Source organism: Ptychodera flava, chromosome 18 (assembly GCF_041260155.1).
Source record: "Ptychodera flava strain L36383 chromosome 18, AS_Pfla_20210202, whole genome shotgun sequence".
NCBI lineage: Eukaryota > Metazoa > Hemichordata > Enteropneusta > Ptychoderidae > Ptychodera > Ptychodera flava.
Genome location: NC_091945.1, coordinates 19,703,820 through 19,730,221, shown reverse-complemented (window position 1 = coordinate 19,730,221; position 26,402 = coordinate 19,703,820). Strand labels below are relative to the sequence as shown.

The window sequence follows — 26,402 nt, the reverse complement described above, 5'->3', positions numbered from 1 at the left end:
TTTTATATAAACAACAATAGCAACAATGATGTTATCATTTGAATCCTTCAGGAAGCATATTTTTGTAAATATATTGAAACCTACATTTAATTGAATAACAAATAAAGAAATTACTGGATAGGAGGCTTGAATTTTCTATCCCTAAAATATGAAATTATAAAATTAACGCCCAGGATATAGGAAATACTTATAATTACTTATTTCTAGCTTATTTCTAATTTCACTGAGTTTTCTACATAGTAGGCCTAACCAGCTGACCATCAGTCGCTTTGATTTCAGTCGTGTTTTCACTTAGAATGCAATTAAGTTGACACAAAATCAATGAGAATGCAAGCCAAATGAAACTTTAAAGTATGTACATTAAATACGAGGGGCGTGGTGAAGATAAGATAAGATAAGATAAGATAATACTTATTGAGTCCCATTATGGGTAATTAAGATGTCTGCTGACATACAAACACAGAACACTACAACAATAACAAAAAAACATCTCATCGAGATCTGTTAAAAGCCCTATTAAAATTCACAATTGCACGGGGAATGAACGAATTTGAATAACGGTGGGTTCTAGAAGCCGGCAGTCTCAATCTGCCGCTTCTGTCAATACGTAAAGTGTCAAATTCCTGTCGAAGTGGATGTGAACTGTCTGCCAGAATACGCGACAGTTTGTCCTGAATTCGCCCTTGATAATGCGAGTCTACCGACCGTTGAAACCACATGATGAATGGTTTTTTTTCTATTGAAACTTTACTTCATCATACTTAGTGTTGAGAAACTATTAATATGCAGAAAGTATTATATAGAAATCTGAAGAAAATATCTTCAAATGTCACGCAACTTATTCACTCCTATTTCAGACCACTGATATTGAAAAAAGATGACGGGGAGGGATTTGTTCGTCCAGGCTTCACGACTGAAAGTTTCATATTCAGACATATGATACGATTGAAAAAAGAAGTGTATAAACACGGAAAGTCAATTTTCAAGAAAAATTATCACGCGTTTACTATTTTATCAAAAGTCAGTACTGGCAATTCAATTTCTATGAAAGTGGGAGACATGAAAGTCTAAATACACTAGACAACAAAATGGCATATATTTAAAACGATAAGGAGGAGCAATAATATCAATACGGAGTTTCCAATCAACTAAAACAGCGGTCGTGGCCAATTTGGGTTCAAAACAGAAAAAAAAGTCTACAGCAAGTAATTTGCTGAAACGGCTTTTCTTAATGTTCTTACAGTCACAGTGAACCACATAATCCTTTTGCATTCGTGTTGAATAAACGCCAAAACTGTCCTTTTCAATGTGACGATAGGTGGCACACTTTGAAGGCATCAGTTCACAGGAAGTGATATGTCAGCCATTTGTATTCAGTAAATTTATCATGTTTCAAAAAAATCTTTTCTTTTGAAACTGCATCGGTAGAAGAGAATGGAACATATTGATTCATCAATCACCCTGACTTCAAACTGATATGATTACGTGTATATTTGAAAACTGTCCAAAGCTGACGGAAAGCGCCACCCAAACGAGAAACTTAACCCACATTTGACATAATTTATGCAGGTACGGTATTTCACACAACTTGAAGACAATCCTTCTCCATTCCTAATTTTGTAAGTCCCCATCTACAAAGTAAACAATTTTCAAGTCGCCCTGAATTCATCGCTATGGTAACGTGACTCTCCCACCTCCGGTTCATTGTTTATAGACGCACCCCTATTGGGTGTGTGTCAGGTTTAGAGACCATATGTATGAGGTCATATCTGTGTATATCTGTGATTACCTGACAGTGTACAGAAGTCACTCCCAGGTGATATATTTTACATAATTTTCGACCATCTGCAGTACGGAATCTTGTAACACCGTAATCTTCCATTCCTGATTTCTGTTTTTAATCTCAAAAAAGAAAGTGAAATCATTTGAATTCGCCCGGAATTTCCCGGACCCCCAGTGTGACGTTTGAACGCACCCTTATTGTCACGGCTGGTTGACTTTGACGTCATGCCCGTGTATAACCTCGGTTACCTGTACAACAGTCACGCAGTTGTGTAACAGTGATTTTGCAGTGCGCAGAGACTGTACAACTTAGCGTGAATATTAGCTGACTCCAATTCTGAGTCTTCCGGTTCCTCAGTGTGTACAAGATTTCAGTTCAATTTTCATCAACAGTCATGGAGGGACATGGATGCACAGGCGTTCGGTTCACTGTGTGTGTTGCCACAGGGCCAAAAAGCGTAACAAAAGTGTTCAAAAATGTTGCTGTTAATAAATTGATTCAAATTGATCATGAACATTGTAGATAGAATATAATATTCTGTCGTCATTTAATACTCACATAAGCACTAAACTGCACTTGAATCCTGAGTAATGTTCAGAATTTACGCTAAATTCATGCGGTTGTTGCACATGACTTTCAGAAATACAGGGTCAATAATTGTAGCATTGCATAATAATGCGTGGCCACAGTACTGCCTTGGCAGTCTCTCTGAAAGACTAAATAATTATATATAATAGTGAATGGACCCTTTACATACACTTCACTATATTGTACATGTCAACGGCCATATGTCGTGTCAAGTGTGATCCGTACTGCTTCTCAGTAACTCTCCAGTACTATAGAGCGGAAAGGAAACTCAATCCTGTTTGACCTGTTCAGTGATTTTTCAAGTATTGTAGAGCGGTTGTAAGCTCAACGTTGATCAAATGCCCAGCTTATTTTATTAATAAGGTTCATAATTATAATTTTTAATATATTTTACTGAGGCTGCAAATGCCTTTTTGACTCGTGGTTCGGATCTGTGATTGCGCAAGGAGGCCCTACGAATCACTAAGCTTACACTCAAACATAGGAAGTGAACCGAGTACGCGATCGAGCCACCAATTGCAAGTCAGTGAACCAATGTCCTTGGGGTAGAGGTACTATTTAATACCGCCATGTTCTTTGCGTGTATATGTCAGGGACAGCCAACAAAGCTGTTCGTTGGCAATTTCTTGCGGGAAGGGGGTTGGACAGGCAATAGTTTGCCGTATCGGCAGTTGGGGAACTAGACTGAAAGATTCGTTGCTCGAGGACGCCCTCTATACGCTCCCTCTATACTAGGCGAGTGACGGATCTTTCAGTCTAGAGGGGAACGGTTGTGTGGCGCAGTAATTCCTCAATTGCGTGCGGCCGGCGAAATTTCATTCTACTGCCCTGTTGCAACGTTTAAATGTCAGGATGTATGACTTGGTTATTTTTTCAGTTTGTTGATAGGCAAGGGAAACGCATGAGGCAAAGATATGGCAATGGGAAACCTTAGCTGTAGTGGGGAGAAGGTAAAGGGGAGATTTTATGTGAGGAGATGGTGGAGGCGCGGGAAGATGGCGGAGGGGAAATTTTTAAATCGTAGCAGAAGGGCAGTTACGAACAGCTATTATTTTTCCGCCAAACCCATTCATAAAAGGTTAGACTAGTATATTTATACGTAAAAAACTTATGACTCTACAACTGAAAATCGACTTGTTGCCCCCTCCCGATACTTACATTACCAACCATCGGTGTTTGTATTAAAGCCTGGTGTAACTGTTAATAGTATATCATGGTTGTAGTTGTTATAAACTGATAAGATTGAAGAAAATTTATCTGTTGTCACTGTTGTTCAATCACATCGTTGCAAATACATGAACACCATACATAGCTGAAAGCCTCAGTACAGGAACGAGTGTAACTTCAGTCCCTGTGCCTGCCCGGTATATTTTCGACCATGGAAAATCACTTTGCAACGCCATCAATGTGATTAAAATGACAACAACTAGCTAGTATTCTTCAATTTTATCAGCAAATAACTTAAACAGCAATTAAGACAACCACCAGAGTACTAAGTTCCCTGTGGGAACTAACGAACAATAAACATGACGCCACAGATATGATTGACATCTGCCTTTTGTGTCATGTCAACATTATGTGTTTTCAATGATATATGGACGTCAAGAAAAGGTTGTTGCAAATCCATCGGTTTTCAGGATAAACTTGATGACACGAATCCTCACTTTCACAAGAATCAGTGCAATGCTCAAGAGAAGTCCTACTGTACTATGATTTAAAGAGAGGCAAACATCCGCAATGTATTTCCGTGTTGTTATGTTCCTCGTATGACGTCATGAAATCAGTCTCGTCATGCGTGTATCAGCTGATCGAATGGGTCACGCGTCCAGTTACAAACAATCCATGTACATCAACGCACGTAAAAATACCCCCGTTTCTATAAGAGTTCGTACACATAGCTTTGTTTTTACTGCCATCACATGATCTGTCGTGCTTAGTCTGTAAAACACAATGCGTCCTTTTCATTCCGGAGTAGACCATTGTTATAGAATCAACGCTGTGAGCGAACAGGAATCTTGCAGTTAGTGGGAAATACTAGATCCTAAATTACTCAAAGTGTACACGTGGGACAGTTTGAAATGCTTTGATCAATGAACCCAAGTGACCCCAAACAAGCAATCTGACTGTCACGAGAATTAATGTTTCCATTTTTAAATGATAATTACAACGGCGTCATGAAAAAAGCACGACTGTTTTTGTCAGAAAGAGACAACGCAATTCTGCCGCAAAACACACCACCGATGTTCCAAAAATAGTGATAGCATGAACGGGTTAATGTGGATCAGAAAAAGGACTAACATACCGAGTATCTGTCATCATACATCAAGCTTGCTTTGTCTAATCCTTGAACGCTAAAGATTATGACCTACGATATAGGTGGTGATGAACAGGTCTTTCTATCACATCATCCAGTGTTGTGAAAAGAAGTATATACCGGACACACCTAATGAGAAATGGACCCAGTTTGGGCGATGTTTTTCATAATGAATAAGCAGGTAGAATGTGACTTGGGAACAAAAATACGAACTCTGAAACTTTTACAATACAATTTTGGTCTGCCACCGGTGGGTGCTCATTTTGAAGCGCATGGAATAAATGATGTTTTCACTGGCAATGTAAAATTTCATTTTGCCCATAGAGTTGAACACCCGGGGGACGGCGGCCGTTTCTTTTGTATCAAATTCCGCAAGTTGACCCCGATTTTAATTCTTTGCTTTCAAAAGGGAATTTCCTTAGGGGAAGTTTGGTCAAAAGTTCAAGACTTTCAATTTCGAGACGTGAAGTACCCTAAATTGTAACGCGGTCCGCAGTGAATCCACCATTTCTGTAATCGTACTGTACAAGAATTATGCAAGACTATATGCGGTCTTAGTCCTGCTTTTCATACCTGCATGGCCATTTTCGAGTCATGGGTCACAAATAAAAGAAAACGTATTTCGTTTTTGCTTGCTTTGTTTTTATTTTTTTTTTTTTTATTTTTTATTTTTTGCTATTTTGTTCGTTTGCTTCACCACAGACGATGTTATAAATATAATCTCCCATTAATGATATTATGTTCTCCGCATACAAAGGTCATTTGATTATAGGTTAATTGATATAACAAATAACCCATGGATGTTGAAGATTCAGGTATAGATTTAGAATTCTATGGGTCACCTCAGCAAATGGAGAGAAGGTATGGTCGTCTTATATTTTTCTTGATGTATGTACGAATTTTGAAGCAAACACCTAGGGGCTACGCCTGGCAAGACCGTTGTAGACCACATCAGAGTATAAGGCAGGGTAAGAGGGTCGAACAACGCCGTGAGAGGGTCTAAGATGTCACCACCCTTCATGTAAGTATCGTTAGATGAAACTCACCCCGTAAAAATTAGGAAAATTTACCGACAATATCTTCACGTAAAATTATCATTCGTTTAAACCTCTAAAGGGAGGCAGTCGTCGGAACTCTGCTCAAAGGTTTTCAGGGACCCCCCCCCCTCACACACACACACACACGACCGATGTAGACACTATATCTAGGGTACGTTGGCAATGAAGAAAGTTAAAACATGTTTGTTAACAATGAATACATAAAATTTAAATGTTACAGCTATATTGACTTGATGCATCTAGATATCATGCATGAAATACATTGTTTGTAAACAACTTAAAGTCGCACACGCGCATTTCTGACGACTGCCGCCCTGTTACTTTCGTTGGGGTTGACTTTATTTCTGAGGCAATCGTTCGTTGTTACAACAAATAGTTCTAATCGATACTGAATGCAGTATATACTGTCAAAATATCGTGCAATCAAGTTCACGGACAATTTCGTGTGAAAATTTCTGGGTAAACTTCATTACCTTGATTCGCGTTTGTGATTGCGCCCAGTCTGATTCTTACCGTATGGCGATTATTCGCCTATTGCCTATTCTCAACACACCAATTTCAGGATCTGGACAAAATTACATGTAATAACGGTTACTGGTGCAATTTCGGGAAGGTCATCATTTTCATGAAACGGTATGGGGTGGCCATTTCATTCAAGCATAAATCAGGAGTTAGTGCAAGGATGAAGAACTACTGATACTACACTTGAATGTGGAAATTATGAAAGAACAACAAGAATGTATTCTTGGAGCACTAAAGTTTTGACTTACTTGTACTACACAACACAAGTCAAATACATAGATTCACACACATACACACACACGCACGCACGCACACACGCACGCACTTACACATACATCCGATAACTTTTCACAAATACACCAAAAATCAACTTATCATTGCCCTCCCTAAGTTATTTTTATTTAAATTCTCTCTCTCTCTCTCTCTCTCTCTCTCTCTCTCTCTCTCTCTCTCTCTCTCTCTCTCTCTCTCTCTCTCTCTCTCTCTCTCTGCATTTTAACAAATATCGCTAGGGGCAATCGCTCTACGTTCAAATATATGTAATTTACGTCTGCTTGTACTACGACAATCGATATGCAGTTTCTAATGTTCCAATGGTTTATATTTCACAGTTTCACATATCTAGTATCAGTCGATTACCCCCTAGACATCCATCAGTCAGAAATAGGTCAAACCCGGAATTCGAATGGACCACGGTACAAACCTACCCAAGTGCGCAAACGCACATAGAAGTGCGTGTATTTCCATACGCGTTTGTGCACATGGGTTTTCTGTACCGCTACACGTGATCTCATGGCCGTGCTGAGTCTGGAGAACACGTCGCGTCCTTTTCATTCCGGAGTAGAACCATTTCAAACCCATCAGCTGGTATGAGGATAGGACTACAGTAAGGGAGCGTTCAGTTATTATGGCCGGGGGTGGGCCAGCAAAATCCAGGGGTAGGGTCACCTTAAATTTGAAAACTGCAAGGGGGGGGGGTCATGTATTTTTCAAACAGCACAGAGAAGGGTCACTTAATTTTCATAAGTATTTGTCCCGTCAAAAAGCAGTTTTGGTGTTCAAAAATATTCTGGGAAAAGAAAATGATTCACTGCGTTATTTCATTCTCTGAAGTCGTTTAATTGTAAATCTGAATAAAAGTATAATCATCGGTTACATGAACATCTTGCCTTGGCAACTCTGAGGCTTTTCTTCTTGTTAATCGAGCTCACTGAGGGCAATAAACAATTCCTATAACTTACATAGCAAGTTTTGTCAGGGAAAATATTTAACAGTTACCTGTAGACTACCATGAAAAGTGAAATAACCCTTAAGGTGAAATTTCGACATTGTAATTGTTGTCCACATATGAACTTTCGAATACCCTATTTGAATCAAGTAAATTGTATCAATAGTCAAACGCCTATAAAAACACAAATTAATTAAGTTTAGCATTGTAAAAAAATTATTCATAGTTTTCTCATAGACTCCAATGTATAGTGAATCAACATTTCGGTGAAATTCTGAATTCAATTTCTTGCACACATATCCATTTGTAACTACCCTAGTCTAATCAAGTACATTGATATTAATAATCGAGAGTACATAAATACACAGATTTACCTATTTTTGTATTTGAAAAAAATTATTCATAGTTTTCTCATAGACTCTCATGTACAGTGAATCTACTTTTCGGTCAATTCCAAAATCCAATTTCTGGCGAACACATCCATTTGTTACCACCCTAGTCTAATCAAATACAATAATATAATAATCGAGAGTACATAAATACGCAGATTTACCTATTTAAAAATAATATTCACAGTTTTCTCATAGACTCCCATGTATGGTGGATGAACATTTTCAGTGAAATTCAAAAATCAGATTTCTTGTACACGTAATATGCACCTTTAACCATCATATTCTAATCAAGTACAATTTATGTTAATTATTCAGCGTCTGTATATGCACAAGTATAGCAGGTTTTTCATTGGAAAAAAATTATTCACAATTTTATCATAGACTCCAATGTATAGTGGATGAACATTTTTGGTGAAATTCTAAAGTCAAATTTTTTGTCCACATACCAGTTGTAACAATCCTATTCCAATTAAGTACATTTATGTAAATTATCAAATATCTGTAAATGCATAGATATAGTTTTGTAATGAAAAAGTATTACATAGTTTTCTCATAGACTACCATGTATAGTGAAATCAACATTATCAACAGCTGGCTGATTATCAATTAAATCCAAATATCAAAATTTTGTACACACACGTTTGCGCAAAAATATTGCCATCCACCTGTAATTTCTATCCAATCCCTTTGAGGGGTAATGTCAAAATTATAGCAAGGGGAAATTTGAACATTAACACCTTATGAGCTTGTAAGGGGTGTCATTCGAAAAAATCAGAGAATCTTTTTTGTTTAATTCTATCCTCCCTCAAGGAGTGTTTGTATGTGCAGCTTTACTCAAGCAATGTGGGGGGGGTCATGAAATGTTTGTCATCTTAAAAGGGGGGTCATCAATTTTTTGGTGCAATGGCTGGGGGTTCACTTATTTTGACTGATGTGCAGGAAGAATTTGGAGAGGTTAAAGCCCCAACTCCCGTATAAAAGCGCGAGAACCTACGAGAGTGATCATAATGGTGGGATATTCAAACGTACTCGGTACGCTCTGGACGCCGTCCATAAAAAACGTAAATTTAGAAATCTACCGATTAATTTTTTTCTTGGAAATTGAGGGATATGTGTATAAGTATTTGGAGCACAATATACTTGGTTTCTGACGAAATTAAATTTGAAATGACGTCTGGAACCAGAAAAAGGATAAAATATTTGCCGGTTATATCGCCGGTATAACGTTCGATGTTCAGTTTGAATCTGCATGATTGACATGATATGCAAATTGCAAATGAGTCATTAGCGATACGTTGTTTACTTTTTCCGTACGTAGCGTTGATTGTTCAAGGCGGGGAAAAACACCAAATACTCGGAGCGTACCGAAAGATACAAACGCACACACACTGTGTATAACAAATACATGCAAACACATTTGATTCGGTAGTTTCTCTTTTTGGAAAATTTGTTGGTCCTGAAAAGGACCGTTTTCATTTATGTTGGCCTACCTGAGCCGTCCTTTTACAGACAGGAAGGCCTATACTGTCATGAGTCAACGTACTGTTGTAAGCGCAATCATCGCAATGCGATATGCGTAACTATCGCTTACGCTTAGCTGTTTCCAAAAGTGATATACATTTTCTTTCCCGATCTGAAGCCGTGCATGCCTATGTAACACAAAGCGAACAAAGTCAAAATTCAAAAAACAAGTAGCCTCCAATGTGCTGACAAAACCGGGATTTTTTTGACGCCTGCAATCGCCTTCGGCATATTCGGTCGTCACTGCTGGGTCACTTATGCTGATCTCAGTGATCAGACGTCGAGTTGACAAACGTTGCCGGCGGCAGCTGAGGACGAGGTCACCGTACGTCAGTCCCATAAGTTGCAGTCAAATGTCCGCGCTCGATCCCCACGGGGATCCCCATCACAGCTAGCTCCAATTCATTCCTGGCAAAGAAAATTCCCGAGGCTACCTCTAGTGCTCATCAGTGACCGCTATCTTCATAAACCCAGCTGACATAGTGTGATTAGCAGTCTGACTCTGACTACCACGCGCGTTTGTAATGAACTAGTATCGCGACTGCTTGGAGAGTGTAGAAGTGCAGTGCACTCGATTTTGGCGGGATCGTTCAAAGTAGCGAAATACTAGAACTCACCATTTTATAAGGAGGGATGAACATTGAAACGAATGCTCCGAGAATTCATGAAATCACTTTATTCTGATTTTATTTTTGGTGATTAAATATTAACAGGTTTGATTTCTAAAATAAGTATTTTTCAGAAGCTTTTTGAAATAATCATAAGACAACAAATCGACACCACATTTCATTTCGGTCACCATAAAACTTGTAATCGAAGCCGGGGAATAGTCGTCGGTACCCTCCCATCCGACAGCGCCGAGTTCATGAGACAACGAAATTTTTGAAAAGGAAACTACAACTACCATCCAAGAACTGTGGAAAACTACGTTTTATAATGGAGACACAGCCCTGCCTCGCTGAACTAAGGTCGAATGAGGAAAGGATTGTTTGTAAGACAAAAGCTCTACAAAATTTGGTAGACGACTTGGCCGGTGAGCATTGTGGTAAATGTCCATCGTCCATTGAAATAACCACACTCGATAAATTTGGACATCTAGTAGGCGAATTTGCTGTTCTTTCAGAACTGTTTTGATCCCGTTCTTTCCTGAAATGCGGCATTTCTAGGACGGCGTTTGGACAAAACGGTGCTTCATTATTATCTTCAATCAAGACTCCCTGCAAATTGCAAGAGTGATGTACACTAAATATACTATGACTGAGCCGAGGAAAACCCCGATAATAGATCCCGTGGCAGAAAAACTACATTTTCTACGATTTCTGCATCGTTTACCCGTATACAAAGATGCAGATAGCTATTGCCACTGTCATGATATGCATTATGTTGAATCATTCAAAAACGCGCTGAATACAATGACAAACGCTTCGTTTTCGGACGAGAAACGTATACCATGACGCATGAGAACTAAGGAGTGTCGATCGATCGCCTGGCAACGTCATCACGGTTTGTACAAATCCGAGGCGACGCCGCGCCGAACCTCTGCTCCAGTAAGACTTCGAAAAAGTCTATATTCAAGACAAACCTATTGGGGAAATGAGTGGATGTATGGTATGGAAAGTAAACCGTAAAATTGGGTGAAAATAGTATACGTAAAATCACCGTGCAGTCAATGTTTACATTATGTGGCGTGCACGTTCTATTTTTGGAGGTGTTCAACCAGCTGTTTTAATTTGCTACTTTTTGTTCACAAAGAAACCATATTAGTTATGTTTTGCTCCGCCCATTTTTATCGATTTTTCTCGGTAGGGCCCTACCGAGAGTTACCGGTTTAAGATGTGCGTACGTAGCGTGAACGTAACGTCGAACGCCTACACACGTTGCGTTCACGCTACGTGTGCGGTAAAGCGATTAAGATAATAACGTGACCTTTGACATCGAGGAAACTTGCAAGCTGTAAAAATGAATCTGATTGGCGCGGAAGTTTACTTTTATCCAATCATCTCTAGTGTTACAGCATTCTTTTGTATGCTCCTTGTTGGTAAACATTACAAGTAGACTAAGGATGGCTGCGGCTCGGAGAAGGTATGTAGGCTTTCAATGACACATTTTATTGTATATTTTGTTTTTATGAGAAAATTTTAAACCGGAAAAAACCTATAAGATGAATAAACTCGAGGCAAGGCAAAATCACTTGAAAATAACAACGAGGAAATAAACTAGGTGTAGTTCCTACATGTATGATGAAGCAACACAGCTGTTGAAGACCAGCGAGTCAAAAAAATTATGTTGACGACGAGTTGTATCATGAAAATCAAGTAACCAGAAAGATTAGAAAAAAAAAATAATTTCTTTTGAATTTAGCGTAGTGTTCACGTGTGTAGGTGATCTGTCCCTTGCCATAACTACAGTGGCAGCCTCGACTGCATCCACGGGCTACAACATTCACATTTGCCTCTAACCTGTTAAAATTGTACACGCAGACGAGAAGAAATCGTTGACGCACTTTTGGTTTGTGAGGAAGATGATAGTGACTTGGATATGCTGTTAACTGATACATTCTCAAGCGGAAGAAATCTTGAAAATACACCAGTGAACCTCGATCAATTTTCGGATGATGAGTGCTTTGAATTTTTCAGGTAATGTAGATCTCATGCCTTAATGCAATACCTGCATCTATATGGAACTGTCTTTTGTTCAACTAAATTTTATTTCATGTTATCTTTGTCTATTTTATTTATTGATTATTATAAAAACATTTATATATTTAATTGTTTCTATAGCACTCAGCAAAATTCTCCTCTTATAGTACAAATTTTATTACTCAATTCCAGATTTGCAAAACCAGACCTTACCCGGTTGCATGATGGACTCTCTCTCCCAGAAAAAATTGTAGGATACAATGGAACTGCTGCAACAAGTATGGAAGCTCTGCTCATACTTCTACGCAGACTAGCCTACCCAAACCGTTGGTGTGATTTAGTCACATTTTTTCAGAGGGATGAACCAGAGTTGAGCATTATTTTCAACACGGTAAATAATTTTAATTTATATACTGGTACACAGAAAGTGAAACCCACATGAGGCTTATGGGCAAACCATAATTTGATAAAAATCAGATGCAGGGAACAAATAACAGTCTGTAAAACTGATGAGATTTCATAGTCACAGTCACATGCAGATATGTATTTAAAACAATTGCATTTTTATAACTTGCGCTACCTATCTCAAATGTGCTTTGGGTGTTTTACTTTTATACAGATTGTAGAACATATCTATGAAGAATTTGGTCATCTTTTGACATCTCTGAATTTAGTGTGGCTTGATCTGGTGACATTTGCTGAAGCAGTTCATAACAAGGGGGCTACACTAGATAATTGTTGGGGGTTCATCGATGGAACTGCCAGATCAATTTCAAGACCAACAAGTGGCCAAGGTGTTGTGTTCTCTGGGCATAAGCGAACTCACTGTCTTAAATTCCAAGTAAGGATATCATGTTTTTCACTTAGCTAGCAATCTTCTTTTTTAGGAGGCATAGTCTTTTCATAATGTGTGAATCATATTCATTGAACAGGTTTCTATTGGAAAAAAAGAGCAAGCTGTGTTCCTTAAGGAGACCTTACACACGTTATATATTAATTTTATACAAGAAATTTGAGCTAATTACTGTTAAGTCCAAGGGATCATTTACAAACTTACTCATAATTAGCCTTCCCACTAAAAATTTCAAATTTACTCTTGAAAAAAATTTATTGGTTTGGAAAGGTGTCAATTAAATTGTTCAACGAATTTTCATGTCTGAATATTCAAGTGTTTCTTCAAATGTTTAGAATTCCATGTAAGAAAAAAATGTGTTTTGTCTTCTTATCAGTATCTCACTTTCTTAACCAAGTTGACAATATTTTTCCACTCAACTTCAGTCCATTCAAGCTCCAAATGGCCTCATTGCCCACATGTTTGGACCTATAGAAGGGAGCCGTCATGATGCCTTCATGCTTGGAGAGAGTGAAGTACTTCCAAAACTAGAGCAGCTTCAAAATGATGGCCCAATGATGTGTGTTTACGGGGACCCTGCTTATCCACTCCGACCCGAGTTAATTGGCCCATTCAAAGGAGCACACCTAACACCCCAGCAGCAGATTTTCAATCGGTCCATGTCTGAAGTACGTGTATGTGTAGAATGGGGCTTTGCAAAGATAATCACTTTGTTTGCATTTCTTGATTTTAAGAAGAATCAAAAACTGTACCTACAGCCTGTTGCCATGTACTTTCTTGTGGCAACCATTCTAACTAATTGTCACACTTGTCTGTATGGGAGTGAGACTTCACATTTTTGATCTGCAGCCACCAACACTTGAAATGTATCTTTCAAATGAACAAGTACTGTAAAAACCTGTTTGTTTCAACCAGTGAAAAATAATTAGAGTTGAAATAGATTGTAATTCAAATTTGCAAATTTGTCAAAATGAGAGCATCTTTTTGATGAGTAAAATGAAAAAATTTTACTGTGTGATGTCCAACAACAGAGAAATATTATCTTTACTTTTTGGTGTATAACTTGAAATAATTTTATATGGTCATACTTCACTGTATTTTAAATTTTCAAAATAGTATCATTATTAATAAACATGTTTTCTTGATATATGATTGTCAGGAGTTATAGTGTCTGCTACAGGACAGTCTCAGATTTGGATTCAATCAAAGTTTTGGTAAATTGGTAAGCTGTTTGGGAACCTGCTGCAACCATGTATGTGTGTTGACTTACTTAAAAGACAAGTGACCTAATGGCCGATATAGCTCTGCTGTGATATTTAAGAGAACTGAGATGATGACATCAATGTGAGAAGTGATATTCATATTCAACCACAGTTTAACTGTCCAGACAATCATTGTGATTGTCAAAAAATTTGCAATGATTAATTACCCAAAAAGGATAACGATGCAAATTTTACAAAAACTGCTACAATATCGGCAAGGTAGCCTATGGGAAACTGCATAAAATCAGTGCAAGAAACTCTGAAATTTTATCATCAGATAGAGGAAAATTACACAAAAATTAAGAGATGCAAATTTCTCCACAATTTGAGCAAACTTGAGTGAGGTCAATCCTGTGAACCTCCAGGCCAAGTTTCAAAGCAATCTGAAACGATTTCAGAGAAGAAGACCATTGCTGATGGAGAATGGATGGACGACAGATGACGACGACGGACAACTACCCTATCAGATAAGCTCTGCGTTACTGACAGCACAGCTAAAAACAAATATTTTTTTTATAAGCAAGAGGCTGGGCTAAACTTTCATTCAGAAAACCTTTTGCATGGAGACAACACATTTCACTCATTTGATTAAATAAAATAACAAAAACATAATCTTATGAACAGTTATTTATTTTAAAACAAAACAACCTAAACATGGGAACCAAACACAATAGCTCAAGGAAAAACTGAACATTTTTATTCACATTTAAAATTTAATTTCTTTTTGCAAGCTGTTCTATCATCTTCATTTGCATTTCTAACTGCTTCTCTTGAAGTGCCAACCTTTTTTCAACTTCCAGGGCGTCCTGCTTATACTTTATTTCCACTTCATGTTTCTGTTGTAGGTAGGAAAAGAGTTCACTCTTTGATGATCTCATGACCTTTTGCTTTTTGCTAGTGTGATGCTCTGGAGAGAAATGAAATTATATGATAAAAGAGTGAATTATAAATTGAATGGAAAATTTTGAAATGTTATGGTTGATGATTCTATAGTGTACCCGGCTAAACAAAGCACATTTTAGTACATGACTGCAACAGGGTCTGATCAGTACCAGTAACAGACCTTTAGTCTGTTACAGGACATGTAAAATTGGTCAGATATCAAAAAAATATTGACAGATCTAAATCAGGCCTATTATTGCATGAATGTATACAGTGGTATAATTTCTGACTGTATCCAGTGCTGTGACCACATGATTGAGACATTGGTGGACAAACAGTGGGTGTGTCAGTGTTAAAATTACACGGCCTGAAAATTTGTAAGATGGCAGGGTTGTATATGTTCAGAAAATGGATCAATTTTGAAGAGAAAAATGAATAAAGGCATAATTGTATCCACATTTAAACAAATTCAGACCCTGTTGCAGGTCTGTGTACACAGTCCAGTATACACAATGATCATTTTGTGTACAGTCTAAAACTGAAGAGGTTTAGAATACATCCCACAACCCCATGTGACTAAAATAAACCAATGATTGTGCCAATTATGGTATGCTGGCCAGAACCACCAACCTTGAAATGTACATATTACTACTGTCTGCTGATGGATCAGCCAGTACAAGAGACTAACGGTCTGTCAGCCATCATTTTGAAAAAAAACCCAATAACTGAATTTTCAAAGTGGCCGCTGACAGACCGTCAGCCCCTGATTGTTGTGCTTGTCAAGGTTTCAAGGTTGGCGGCACTGTTCGCCATGATGTAATAACACGGTCATTGGTTTATTTGAGTATACACGAACTGATGATGATGCAGGTCAAACTTTCATACCCGCTTATATCACTGTGTCTACAACACTGTATAGAACTACAGGACTACAGCACTGATTATAGACATGTACATCAGCCTCTGTCACAGCAATGGGACATCTTTGCTGAGACAGACCTTTGCCACAGGGTTGTATCAGGGTATACACAGAGCCTGTAACAAAGGCATAATTATTTGGGGGGGGGGGGGCTGTGTTGGAGAACAAAACACTTCTAAAGAAATTAACCCCCTGAATGCCACATTTACTGGCCTAAATTTTGTTGCAACATTTTTCATATATTTTTAACTGACACTTTTTTTCCAATTTGAACACAAAATGTATAGCAGGACATCGGTTTTAGATTTTGGTTAAAATTATTTAAAAATTATCTACACAATTTTTGTAATTACTGCAGATAATAAGCAGACTGTTTTGTGGATGGTGTCAAAAGTTGACACTGGCATGAAATGGCTAATTATTACAAACAATGGAATTAATAATTTTGTACAAAGCAAAAATAAAATTACTCTAGCAACTGGCCCTGACAAAATGCTGTGGTACTGGTCTAGTCTGTATATGTCAAGACATCCCATGTCTTGTGACTGGGGATGATGTGGGCCGGTCTGCATATGACCAGTGCTGTGATGACATGGCTGTACACAGCACTGAAGACACATGCTTGTTTGATGATTTGACAGTACCCATGGTTGGCCATGAAACCAAGGAGTCACATACCACAATATAGACTGTTTCCCAGGACTAATGGAGAGTGGAGTCTATTTTGTGGATGGTCCCCTTATCCTTAAGGAACTGTTCTATACAACACACTTCATATTGCCATATTCTCACCCAAAAAATGTCTTGTTCTGACTTGGTCACAGAAGATAACTTTGTTTAAAGTTATGTTTCCTTATGCAAATATCAATTTGGATTTGCTATGGGACTAGTTGTTCATGCTATTGCAGCAGAATAGATGATACCTGATTAAGGTAGTGACTCGGGTTCCTTTGTAAATTTTAGCGATTTTGTGATTATTTCATATTCTGAACCCCTGAAATATGATCTTTTTATTAGAGAAAACTGTGAGGTAACATTGTACTGGAAAATGTCTTAAATTTTAGTGAAAACACGGCCTTCTAACCACTGCGCGAGTTATTATTTTCTTTTTGTTTTAACGGTCCGGATTACTGTCAGCGTTATCGTTATACTTGAGGAGATTATGTAAATTTTTACGCACCATGTTGCGCATGCGCGCACGTCTTCATAAGAGACGCTATCCAACATGGCTGATGACTGCCGGCAGTATAAGCAGTGTAGAAAACGCAAACGGGGGCCGAAGAAGCAAAATGGAAAGCTGATGGACGCGATGTTGTGTGTTGGCCGCTACAGCTAACACACAGCATCGTACACAGAGCTAGCGAGAGAGTTGCCGACATCGACGGTTATTTACGAAAAGTGAATAAAAGACTGGCATTTTTGGAAGCGATCGAGTAGCTGAGGTAGGCAGGGATACGACTTTGGCCCAAGAACGCTGATTTCGACAGTAATTTGGCTTTTTTACGTCAAGTCCCAAAATGGATTTGAAGTCACCGACCCTACGTACGGGTCTTTGCAGGGTTGTGGTGAGCGAGGCGATTAGCTGTAGCGGAACACATAGCATCGTACGCCGGGCTATAGATTACACTGCCGTCCAAAGAGAATCTGTTTAATCTTCACTGGAAAATATGGTTCTATAACAGCAGCCCATATCTTGGACTGTCTTGGACTTAGTTTGTCCATGGATGTAGGAAGCATGGTTTGTCCAATTTGTCAATCCGACCCTGTTATGTCGGTCTAGAGCACAGCAACGTACGCGAAACGTCGCTTCACGATCGTTGCCTGTCAATTTCTATCTGTGGTCAAGAGAGTGTCGCTGGGTGTCGCGATATGTCGCCGTTTCAATTTTACAATGAGTGAATCTGTCGAGTATCGCCTCAGTCGTTTATTTTAAGTCATGAAGAATCGCTTTAACGTGTAACTGAAGTTGGATTTTGGTTTCATACCCGAGGCCATAATAGTACATGTCACAGTGGAAAGCGAAATAGCGCACGAAAACCCGGTCATTTTTTATGGTGAGCAAAAGGACTGCAGCAGATCACATGTGAAAACCACAAAAACAAGTGCGACTTTCCCGCATTCCTTGAACTTCTCAACTACAGAATTTTTTAGAGCATCGAGAGTTGGTCGTCTCATCTCCGAAAGCAAGCAAGCAAGCAAGTGACGTCTTGTACTATAGGCACAAAAGTCGGCACTAAAATGAACTGGGCAACCATTTCACACTTGGTACGTGCATAAATTACGGGCTGTGAGACCGGAAGTCGAGCGCTTGCGAGAGAGCGAGCGCGCGTCGTCGGCAGAACGCAGACCTGTAAACCATTCCGGCTGTATGATTTGTTTAAACTTTTCTCGTCTTGTAACCAGACTCTAACCGTTACCAAACAGTGTACAGTTAATATAATTATAAGCTAGATACGTATTTGACAAACAGATTATGCCCTGAATTATCTCTCTAGTGTTTATCGTGTAAATAGTACCCACCGCTTACGCTGACCAGCCTCACGTTTGTACGCACAATTTTCATCATTTTAGGCGAACTAATGTTTAGGACTTGTCAGAAATTCTCTAACCTGATGCCCAATATTTAACCTAGACCCAGATCGAATAATTTTTTTGAAACGCACAAAAATCCGACTTTTTTCGGCGATTTTGTGTGAAAAATGGGACGTTTACACAAATCGTCGATTTTCTCAGTTCCGATTTTTGCTATGTATGCGCACCTTCAAATGAGTGTAAGTCGGCGACGCGTGGGCGGATTTCCCCAATTCTTCGCATGCTAACACTTCATGATTAGACCTGAAAAACCGTGTCTTAGATTTTTGATAAACCCCCCTGAAGTGACGATAACTTGACAAACGTGAACAAAAGCCGATAATTTATGCGAAAATCCGACAGTTCACACTTCGAAGGCTCACTGTGCAGAAACAAAAGCGAATTTCAAAAATCCAAAACACGGTTTTTTCCCCTGTATATCCAGCTGTCCAGTGCCGTTAACAGATCACTTAGGGGTGCTGCCAATTCTTACTTATACTCTTTTAAGTGAAAAAATTCAAAATCACATGTTTTTGACTTAAACAAACATACCAATGCATGTTTTGACAACTAAACAAAATTTTTACCTTCTTCAAATATAGACCTATTAGAAAATGTACCACATGTTGGGTGTGAGACCCTGTTTTCTATGTGAAACTTTTGATTGAAAATATGTGTCAACCAAACTGAGTCACTACCTTAAACAGTTTTGTCAGCAAGACATGAACATTCAATGAATCTGAGAAGATACCAAATGAGGTGTGTGATAGTTCCTAATGACTGAGCATACCTTCTTGGTCATTGTTCCCTGCTGTTGCTGTCATTCTTTTCATGGCAGTCTCTCTTATGGCTAGGGCTTGCTGTCTCTGTTCATGTTTTTTCTTTGATGCAACAACCTCCTTAGAAGTACTGGCTGCATGACTTTCTACATATGAAGGACTTCTTGGCATAATTGTTGCAGCTCATTGTATTGTTCTTCTGTGCCAGATCTGAAATATTGAAGTATGAATTATAATAATAGCAACTAAAAAACTCAGAAACATTCAGACAAATCAATCTAATGATTAAAGGGGAACGTTACCCAGCAATTATGTGTTCAGCAATAAAAAATCTATGAAAATCTGGTGTGAAACCTGTCTTTGTTATTCAATTTCACTTACTTATAGTACAATGGCACCCATTTGAAAACCTTTGATTATAGGCGTTAGTGACGCAAGAGCCTAGCACTGCACCGACACTTGTAAGGCTTCCCAAGCTATAGACTATGGGGAAGCCCTGCAACTGTGAGTGCAGTGCTAGGCTCTTAAGTCACTTCCGCCTATAACCAAAGATTTTCAAATGGGTGCCATTGTACCATGAGTGAGTGAAAGTGAATAACAGAGACAGATTTCGTGCCAGTTTTTCATCGATTTTTTATTACTGAACAAAAAATACCTGAGTAACCTTTCCCTTTAATATAATAATGATAAAGTTATCACCTAATTTTTAAAATACCTCCAAATTATAGAGCCCAAATGATTTTAGCACCACATACAGGTATCATATACTGAGTAGCAACAGCACTTGCATACTACTTACTTTTTCATGGACTTCTTGTCATTTTCTTTGAACTTGCTTAGCAGTAAATCTGCATGCTCTCGGACAGATCTTGGTGATATTTTTGTTCTGTCTTCAGCCCAGGACCAATGACTCATCAGGTTATTGGCAATAGCTTGCCACTCTGCTGATGTATCAGGCCTACTGGCCACCACCTCCTTCATCAAATCAACATCTTGCTGAACCGTCCAGCGCAATGCAATCCGTTTTGGTGTTGTCATTTCTAGAACTATGGTCCAAAATTAGATAGTTGACATGTAAATAACCTGGTCATAAATTTAAAAACTAAACTAGAATGTTTAGATTAAAGGATAGTAGGTGTAACTTTGTGTGCATTTTCAATATTTTCATTAATTGCATCACCAGTGTTGACAAGCTGAATACTTTTAGTATTTGAATGCTTTTGTTTGTAGAAAGAAACTACACTTGATACACTAAACCAGAATATTGAAAGATTTATCAGTTACAGCCACTTCAACATCAAAGATACAAAGTAACAATTTTGTTATTTTTCATGTAAGGTGTTTTTCGGATTCATGCACTTAATTGAAAAAATTATGATAATATCATTCATCATCTCTACACTTCATCATTCTTGCTTGTGGGTATAACAATATTTACTTTGATGATCTAATTTTTGATCTATACCAAAAATTATGCCATCAGAGTACTGACTATTATCTTGCAATATTTAATGGCTCAGCTCTGTTCACTGAAAATTCACTATCATTCAGTTTAGCAGGCATACCAAAACATAATAACGCTGATCGTAAATGACGTCACTGTACATGCAAATATTTTGTTTGTCCGAAAATTTCAGAGACAAAGTAGCAAATTGAACAAACAAGAACGACAAAAATCGAGCTTGGACTCTATTGACGTGACGGCAAGAGGCATATAAATGAAATATTTCAAGTTCAAGCTATAAGTCACGACAATAATCACAGACTGATCACATACAAATTTGTCCGAAATTCTAGCGCGACGTGCCGATATCGCGCGCGCCTTACTATATTTAGAAACAAACCTTGAATCCCGATCAACGCTATTAGCATGTATTAGGTAGCTAAATTACAAAAAATATAATTTATAACAAAACAATTTTAAAAAATGTTTTCCTTTGTCACAATACAGCAAGTACAGCCCATTATTGTTTATAGTCTATAGAAAAAACAATCAAATCTATGTCACCTTTTGGCTGAACTTAAAATCTAATTACAAGTTCTGTAATCATGCTAGATGCAGTGACATGGAAATTTGTCCAAAATTGCAATTAGCTCAGAACATTCAGAAAAACCGTCAACATTTTGAAAAACAAACGTTGCTGAGCTTTCAATTACCAAGAATCAAAGTTTTACTACTTACCAAACAAAATTACATGATAATGTACACCACAAAGCATCGTACACAACTTTTCCAATTGGTGAAACCCAACAAGTATCTTAGGAAGGCAGTGACCATGGAGGTAGCAAAGCCACTGCACTGGGGCCAAATACTACATGCAATGACTAGTGTTTCAGAAATTTCCTGTTCCGCGTAAACAAAACAGAAAACCTGACAATTGGTCAGCAGTTAAATAAGGTATTCTTGGTAAAATGAGAGATATACTTCATGCATAAAATACTTCAAATAGATCGCATATTGCGTAAAAAGACAAAGGTTGCCCAGCAAAGTGGAGGTGAACTGCATGACAGACCAGGTCAGCTCAATGCATTTCACAACATCATCGGGCATCGAGCGAACAGTCAAGTTTTCCCAGGTTCCGAGTGGGGCTACACCAGTTCAAAGTTGTCTACGATGCTATGCACTTCACCAACATGACAGTCAGATAAGCCAGAAATTAATATCCAGTAATTATGAACTGGGGGTTTTGCAGCGGGCATCCTTTCGCTTGCCGTTTTGTTGCTTCCGTGCTCGGCCAAAGGTCACTACAGCGGCAATCTGAAGGATGCCCTCAACGAAAAATCCCCTCTGATAAATTGTGCTCTTTTTTACATACAATGTATCGTTACTGAACAACTTTCAACATTAACACATTAAGTGATAAAGAAAGTCAGAATACAAATCATTGGCATTGAAGTCACTTCTCAAATAAACCCTTATTTTTTTCTCGGAATCACATACGTGAAACTTACCTTTTTCACGTAAAATACGGCTAGCAGACGACAAACGAACGTGTGACGTAATCAAATTACGGGAAAGGCGCGCAAGAAGTGATGACGTTTACGTTCACGTTACGTTCACGTAAGCAATCTTAATCTCTCTAATAACTGAACGCTCCCTAAGTGTCCGGTGGGCTATCGTCCAAAGGACAATTGTCTTCAGACAAAATATATGCGGAGGGGATTGTTCATTTTCTCAAAAGTAAGCTCTGTTTTATATATGCCGGGTATATTTGATGAGTCGATTGAAGGGTATTTTCTACCACGCCATATCGAAACTTGCCCTGACCTTCACAGTGTTACTGAGTCACGTCTGCGTGCTCAGTCTAAAAGCGCCTGGCAACTACGTACGTGTTCTCGTAAAATGTTCAATGTTTCGCTCGCGATAGTGTTCAATGGCTGCCAGTGAGGCACAAGGTCAACTAAAGATTTTTGGGCCTGAGATCACAAATCAGGCGCAAAATTATGACCTCTGCTCAAAGTCACTGTCACGTGGAGGTGACCTTGACCTTGGGTAACACACGTAGAATAAGCCCCAATACCACAGGTGTCCGGAGTTGCTGGTGTACATGCATAGAGAGATCCAATCTCTCTATGCATGTACACCAGCAACTCCGGACACCTGTGCCCAATACCACACACTCTAAAATGAGGATTGAGGATGCGCTTACTATTTTCGAAACACCTGACATCACTTCTTGGTCTTTTGGCCAGAGGTCCATATATCTTTCTTTCATGACTTTGACTTTGTTTGTGTACTGTCTATTTACTGTCTGTTCTGTGCTGTTTTGTGTCTATGTTTACAACTATTGTCTTACAAATTTTGACCTAGTATTATTGGATTATGGATTGGTATGATTGCGATTATTGAAAGCATGGCAAATATTCGCGTTCAGAGCAATGGCCTTCACCTATGTGCGTCTATCAATGGGTCTTTTTTGTGCTACAATTAGTCAGATAGTGAGATTAATGTTAAATAAGGTCATCGTGCAAACAGTTTTTAAGGGGAAACATGAGACAACAATAAAGCCCATTCAATGGTTACGGTTAAAAGGTGTGCCTTTATGAATAGGAGCTGTGTGTATATCAAGAATATGTACCGGCACTGTGTAAGGCTTTCAACAGAGAGTGATTCTTGCTGATGACTTTATTTTGAGAGTCGGTGAGAAAACACGATATCGTATTTCCATAATTTAACTTTGGAAATCATGCACCGCGTGGTATGTCAAATGCTTTGTAGTAGGGGCTTCATGACAGGGTGGCCTGGACAACTATATGCCGATCAGCGATGGGCCGTTACATGTTGGAAGGGGGTGGCCAGTATGCCCACATGCAATTTCATTGTTTCTTTTTTTTTCAGAAAATACATATAATCTTCAGAGATGCGCAAACAGATCTTGCGTACACAGATTGCCATAACATTTGTGATCTGCATATCCTCTAGCTAGATCCTCATTTTGCACGCGGCCCTCCAAAGATCAAATTGTCCATCCATAAAGCTTGAACCACGTGCAATGATCGAAATGGAAGTTGCGCCGTCTAAAATATATCATCTCTATTTATATGTTGTGACATATCTATTTTTTTTTTAATTTGAAACGTCGTACTTAATAGCAATGAGCTTTAGGCTTTACACAGGATGTTGAAGTCTATCACGTGTCACTACCCTGCAACCAAACATTTTATGATATAAGTTTGTTTGTTTTATTCTCTTCCGTCTGGCCTACGACCCCAACATGAATCCTGGTGGGAAAATGTCCGCGCACATTTTAGGACAAAGATCTCGACGGCATATGTTTAGTGCAGGCTGCTGACGATTTAATTTCAAGATTACTGAATATTAAAAATATTAGCGATAGCTCGAATGGATGATCCGTAACTTAAACAGAGCGTCAACATGTCTTCGATCATGCTGCTCAGAACAGGTGCGCATTTTACTTCTGACTTCTGACAGATTTATAATTACAATGGTATAGGCCTACAGGTCATCGATTTTAATATTCAATCTGCTAACGATCATGAGGGCTCTAGGGGAAGTTCGTGGCGTTTGTATATAACATGTATAAGTAAGTCTGACACGATTGCACCGAGAGGGGAAAGGTCACCGTCCTTGAATAGCGGCTAATACGAGTAGGCTGAGGAGCGGCACCTTGTCCGGTCAAATGTACTCAGTACAGCGACTGACTTCAGGCGCTGTGTACATGGGAAGAAATCCTCCCTTAACGGTTCAAAATGGAAGGTTTAGTGGCACTTGGAGTTTCAGGCGTTCGAACTGCTTGGCGTGAAGACAATTTATCGATGGAAACAGCCGACAGCGAGCAGGACGTGTGTCGCGGTCACTGCAGGGCGAATGTTTTCAGCGTGTGGATAAACGCTGGCTTCCTTGTCGTCGCTCCGCTGGTTCTCATCGTAGCAGGTTGTTGCACGGATCTTCGACACTTCTGCTCTAAGAGTTTAATCCATTTTCCGGGCCACTACTGCAAGTGGGCCGTCTCCATTGTTCTAAGCGTCGTTCTGTTGGGTGCTCTGGGCGAGGGTATTCTAACAGACGTCACCAGAAACTCGACAACCCGGCCTCACCTATACGCGCCTCAAATCTTCTCCATTGCTAATGTCATTGTCAGCCTTGTATATTACCATCACGCTGAATATTGGAACAGACCGAAACTTATCTGGTTGCTTCTCGCTTACTGGCCAATGACAACTACAGCAGAAGTGTTCCGGCTTGTTACGTTGATCAGGGAACTTGACTTTAATGTAACTATACTGAGATTCTACCTTCTGGCAATTTGTATTGCCTTATACATTTTCTTCGTTGCTCTTGAGGCGAATCTCTTGAGGACTAAGGTACGGGTCAATTGTTATTTCCTTTTTTTTTGCGCTTCGCTACGTTCAAACAGATGCACAAATCAATGATATTGCGTCGCATTTTAAAGGGACCAAATTGCATGGGATTCCTTGACTTTCGTCGAGAACAACCCAAGATAAAACAAAATCAAAACGATCATAAATCATAATCGATCCCAACGTCGGTGTCATTAAAAAGTTGGCAAAGTTTTCAAGTACGTTCATAGCGATGAAATCGAATAGCTGCGGTGCTCTACTCTGTTACTTTCACTGAACTTTGACCTCAGTACAAAGTTTTTCGCCGAAATAAATAATCGTTTCCTTTAAGTAAAATATTCACTTTTGAAATCATTAACATACCACCACTCAGCCATTCTAGGAATTGGGGCCTAAACGGAAGAATTAAGCCAAAAACTCATGCTCAAGTTATAAGGGGGTTATTTATAACGGCAACACAACGGGGCTGTGTTTCGTCATGTTTTCTTTTGTTTTTATTATTTCTTGCATCAATGTAAAAGTTTTACCCTTAAGGCCAAGTAAATGAATATTTGTACTTCCGATAACCCGAATGATCATATTTCAAACCAACCAACCTTAAAATGTTTTTCCTCGTGATTTTTTACTGTTTTTGATTGATCACACTTGAGTAAAAATATGGAAAAACTGACCGACCTACAGTTTGACGCCTAACTTCTTGATTGTGTTGCCTTCCTTGCATTTGGTCTGTGAAACATGGTGTGCATGTTTATTAAACACCCGCTTATGTATTTTGGGTTTCGCCCATTTAGTTTTTGCCGAGTCATCACAGTCAAAATTCGATTACTCGAGGAAAAGAATAAAAGTACACTGCAGCATGAGTACACCTACCATTAAGTCAAGCAAATATAACATTACAACGTTATTTTACATTATTTTTTCTTCAATCAAACTTTAATGTAAAATGACGCAGCAAAAACTAAATGAGCGAATTCCTAAACTACTGTGAGCGGGCGTTGTTAGTAATTAAAATTGCTACAGTGGAAAGTTGAATTCGGGTCCGGACTTAAAAATTCACTCGTCAACAGTAACTATGCCGACGAAACATATTTAGGTCGTGTTGACAACCTTGCCATAGGGAACTTTTGCTTGTTAAAACGATGGCCTAGAAAACTGTCGTTGCTATGGCCCTGTCATACCTTGACGATTTAGCCAGCGTTTGCCAACGTGTGAAAAATTTGGCAAATACGCCGGGCCTTCCTCGAATACTTTATGGGTAATTTTTGCGT

At 38.8% G+C, this 26,402-nt stretch overlaps 3 protein-coding genes across 5 annotated transcripts in view; 2 read left to right on the top strand and 1 right to left on the bottom strand.

Moving 5' to 3' along the window:
• Positions 1 to 11,240: 11,240 nt before the first annotated feature.
• LOC139117642 (uncharacterized) lies at positions 11,241 to 13,740 on the top strand. The gene is made up of 5 exons (XM_070680883.1): positions 11,241 to 11,488; positions 11,887 to 12,042; positions 12,238 to 12,436; positions 12,665 to 12,886; positions 13,324 to 13,740. Exons 1-5 carry the CDS (start codon positions 11,469 to 11,471, stop codon positions 13,738 to 13,740), a joined length of 1,014 nt encoding a protein of 337 aa, XP_070536984.1. The 5' UTR covers positions 11,241 to 11,468.
• A 1,034-nt stretch (positions 13,741 to 14,774) lies between these two features.
• Positions 14,775 to 22,394, bottom strand: LOC139117096 (uncharacterized). Of its 3 annotated transcripts, none has more exons than XM_070679937.1 (4): positions 22,264 to 22,394; positions 20,111 to 20,357; positions 19,323 to 19,521; positions 14,775 to 15,067 (listed from the first exon to the last, which is right to left on the bottom strand). In XM_070679937.1, exons 3-4 carry the CDS (start codon positions 19,480 to 19,482, stop codon positions 14,874 to 14,876), a joined length of 354 nt encoding a protein of 117 aa, XP_070536038.1. In that variant the 5' UTR covers positions 19,483 to 19,521; positions 20,111 to 20,357; positions 22,264 to 22,394; the 3' UTR covers positions 14,775 to 14,873. The 3 variants fall into 3 exon arrangements, with proteins under 3 accessions (XP_070536038.1, XP_070536036.1, XP_070536037.1); XM_070679935.1 differs by lacking the exon at positions 22,264 to 22,394 and adding an exon at positions 21,494 to 22,075; XM_070679936.1 differs by lacking the exon at positions 22,264 to 22,394 and adding an exon at positions 21,825 to 22,074 and having other exon boundaries at positions 20,111 to 20,351.
• Positions 22,395 to 24,407: 2,013 nt separating this feature from the next.
• Positions 24,408 to 26,402, top strand: part of LOC139117092 (ATP-binding cassette sub-family C member 9-like) — a 28,076-nt gene continuing 26,081 nt past the window's right edge. Inside the window, exon 1 of the mRNA XM_070679929.1 lies at positions 24,408 to 25,137. Within this exon, the coding sequence (XP_070536030.1) occupies positions 24,523 to 25,137 (615 nt within the window). The 5' untranslated portion in view covers positions 24,408 to 24,522. The remainder of the gene's footprint in view (positions 25,138 to 26,402) is intronic.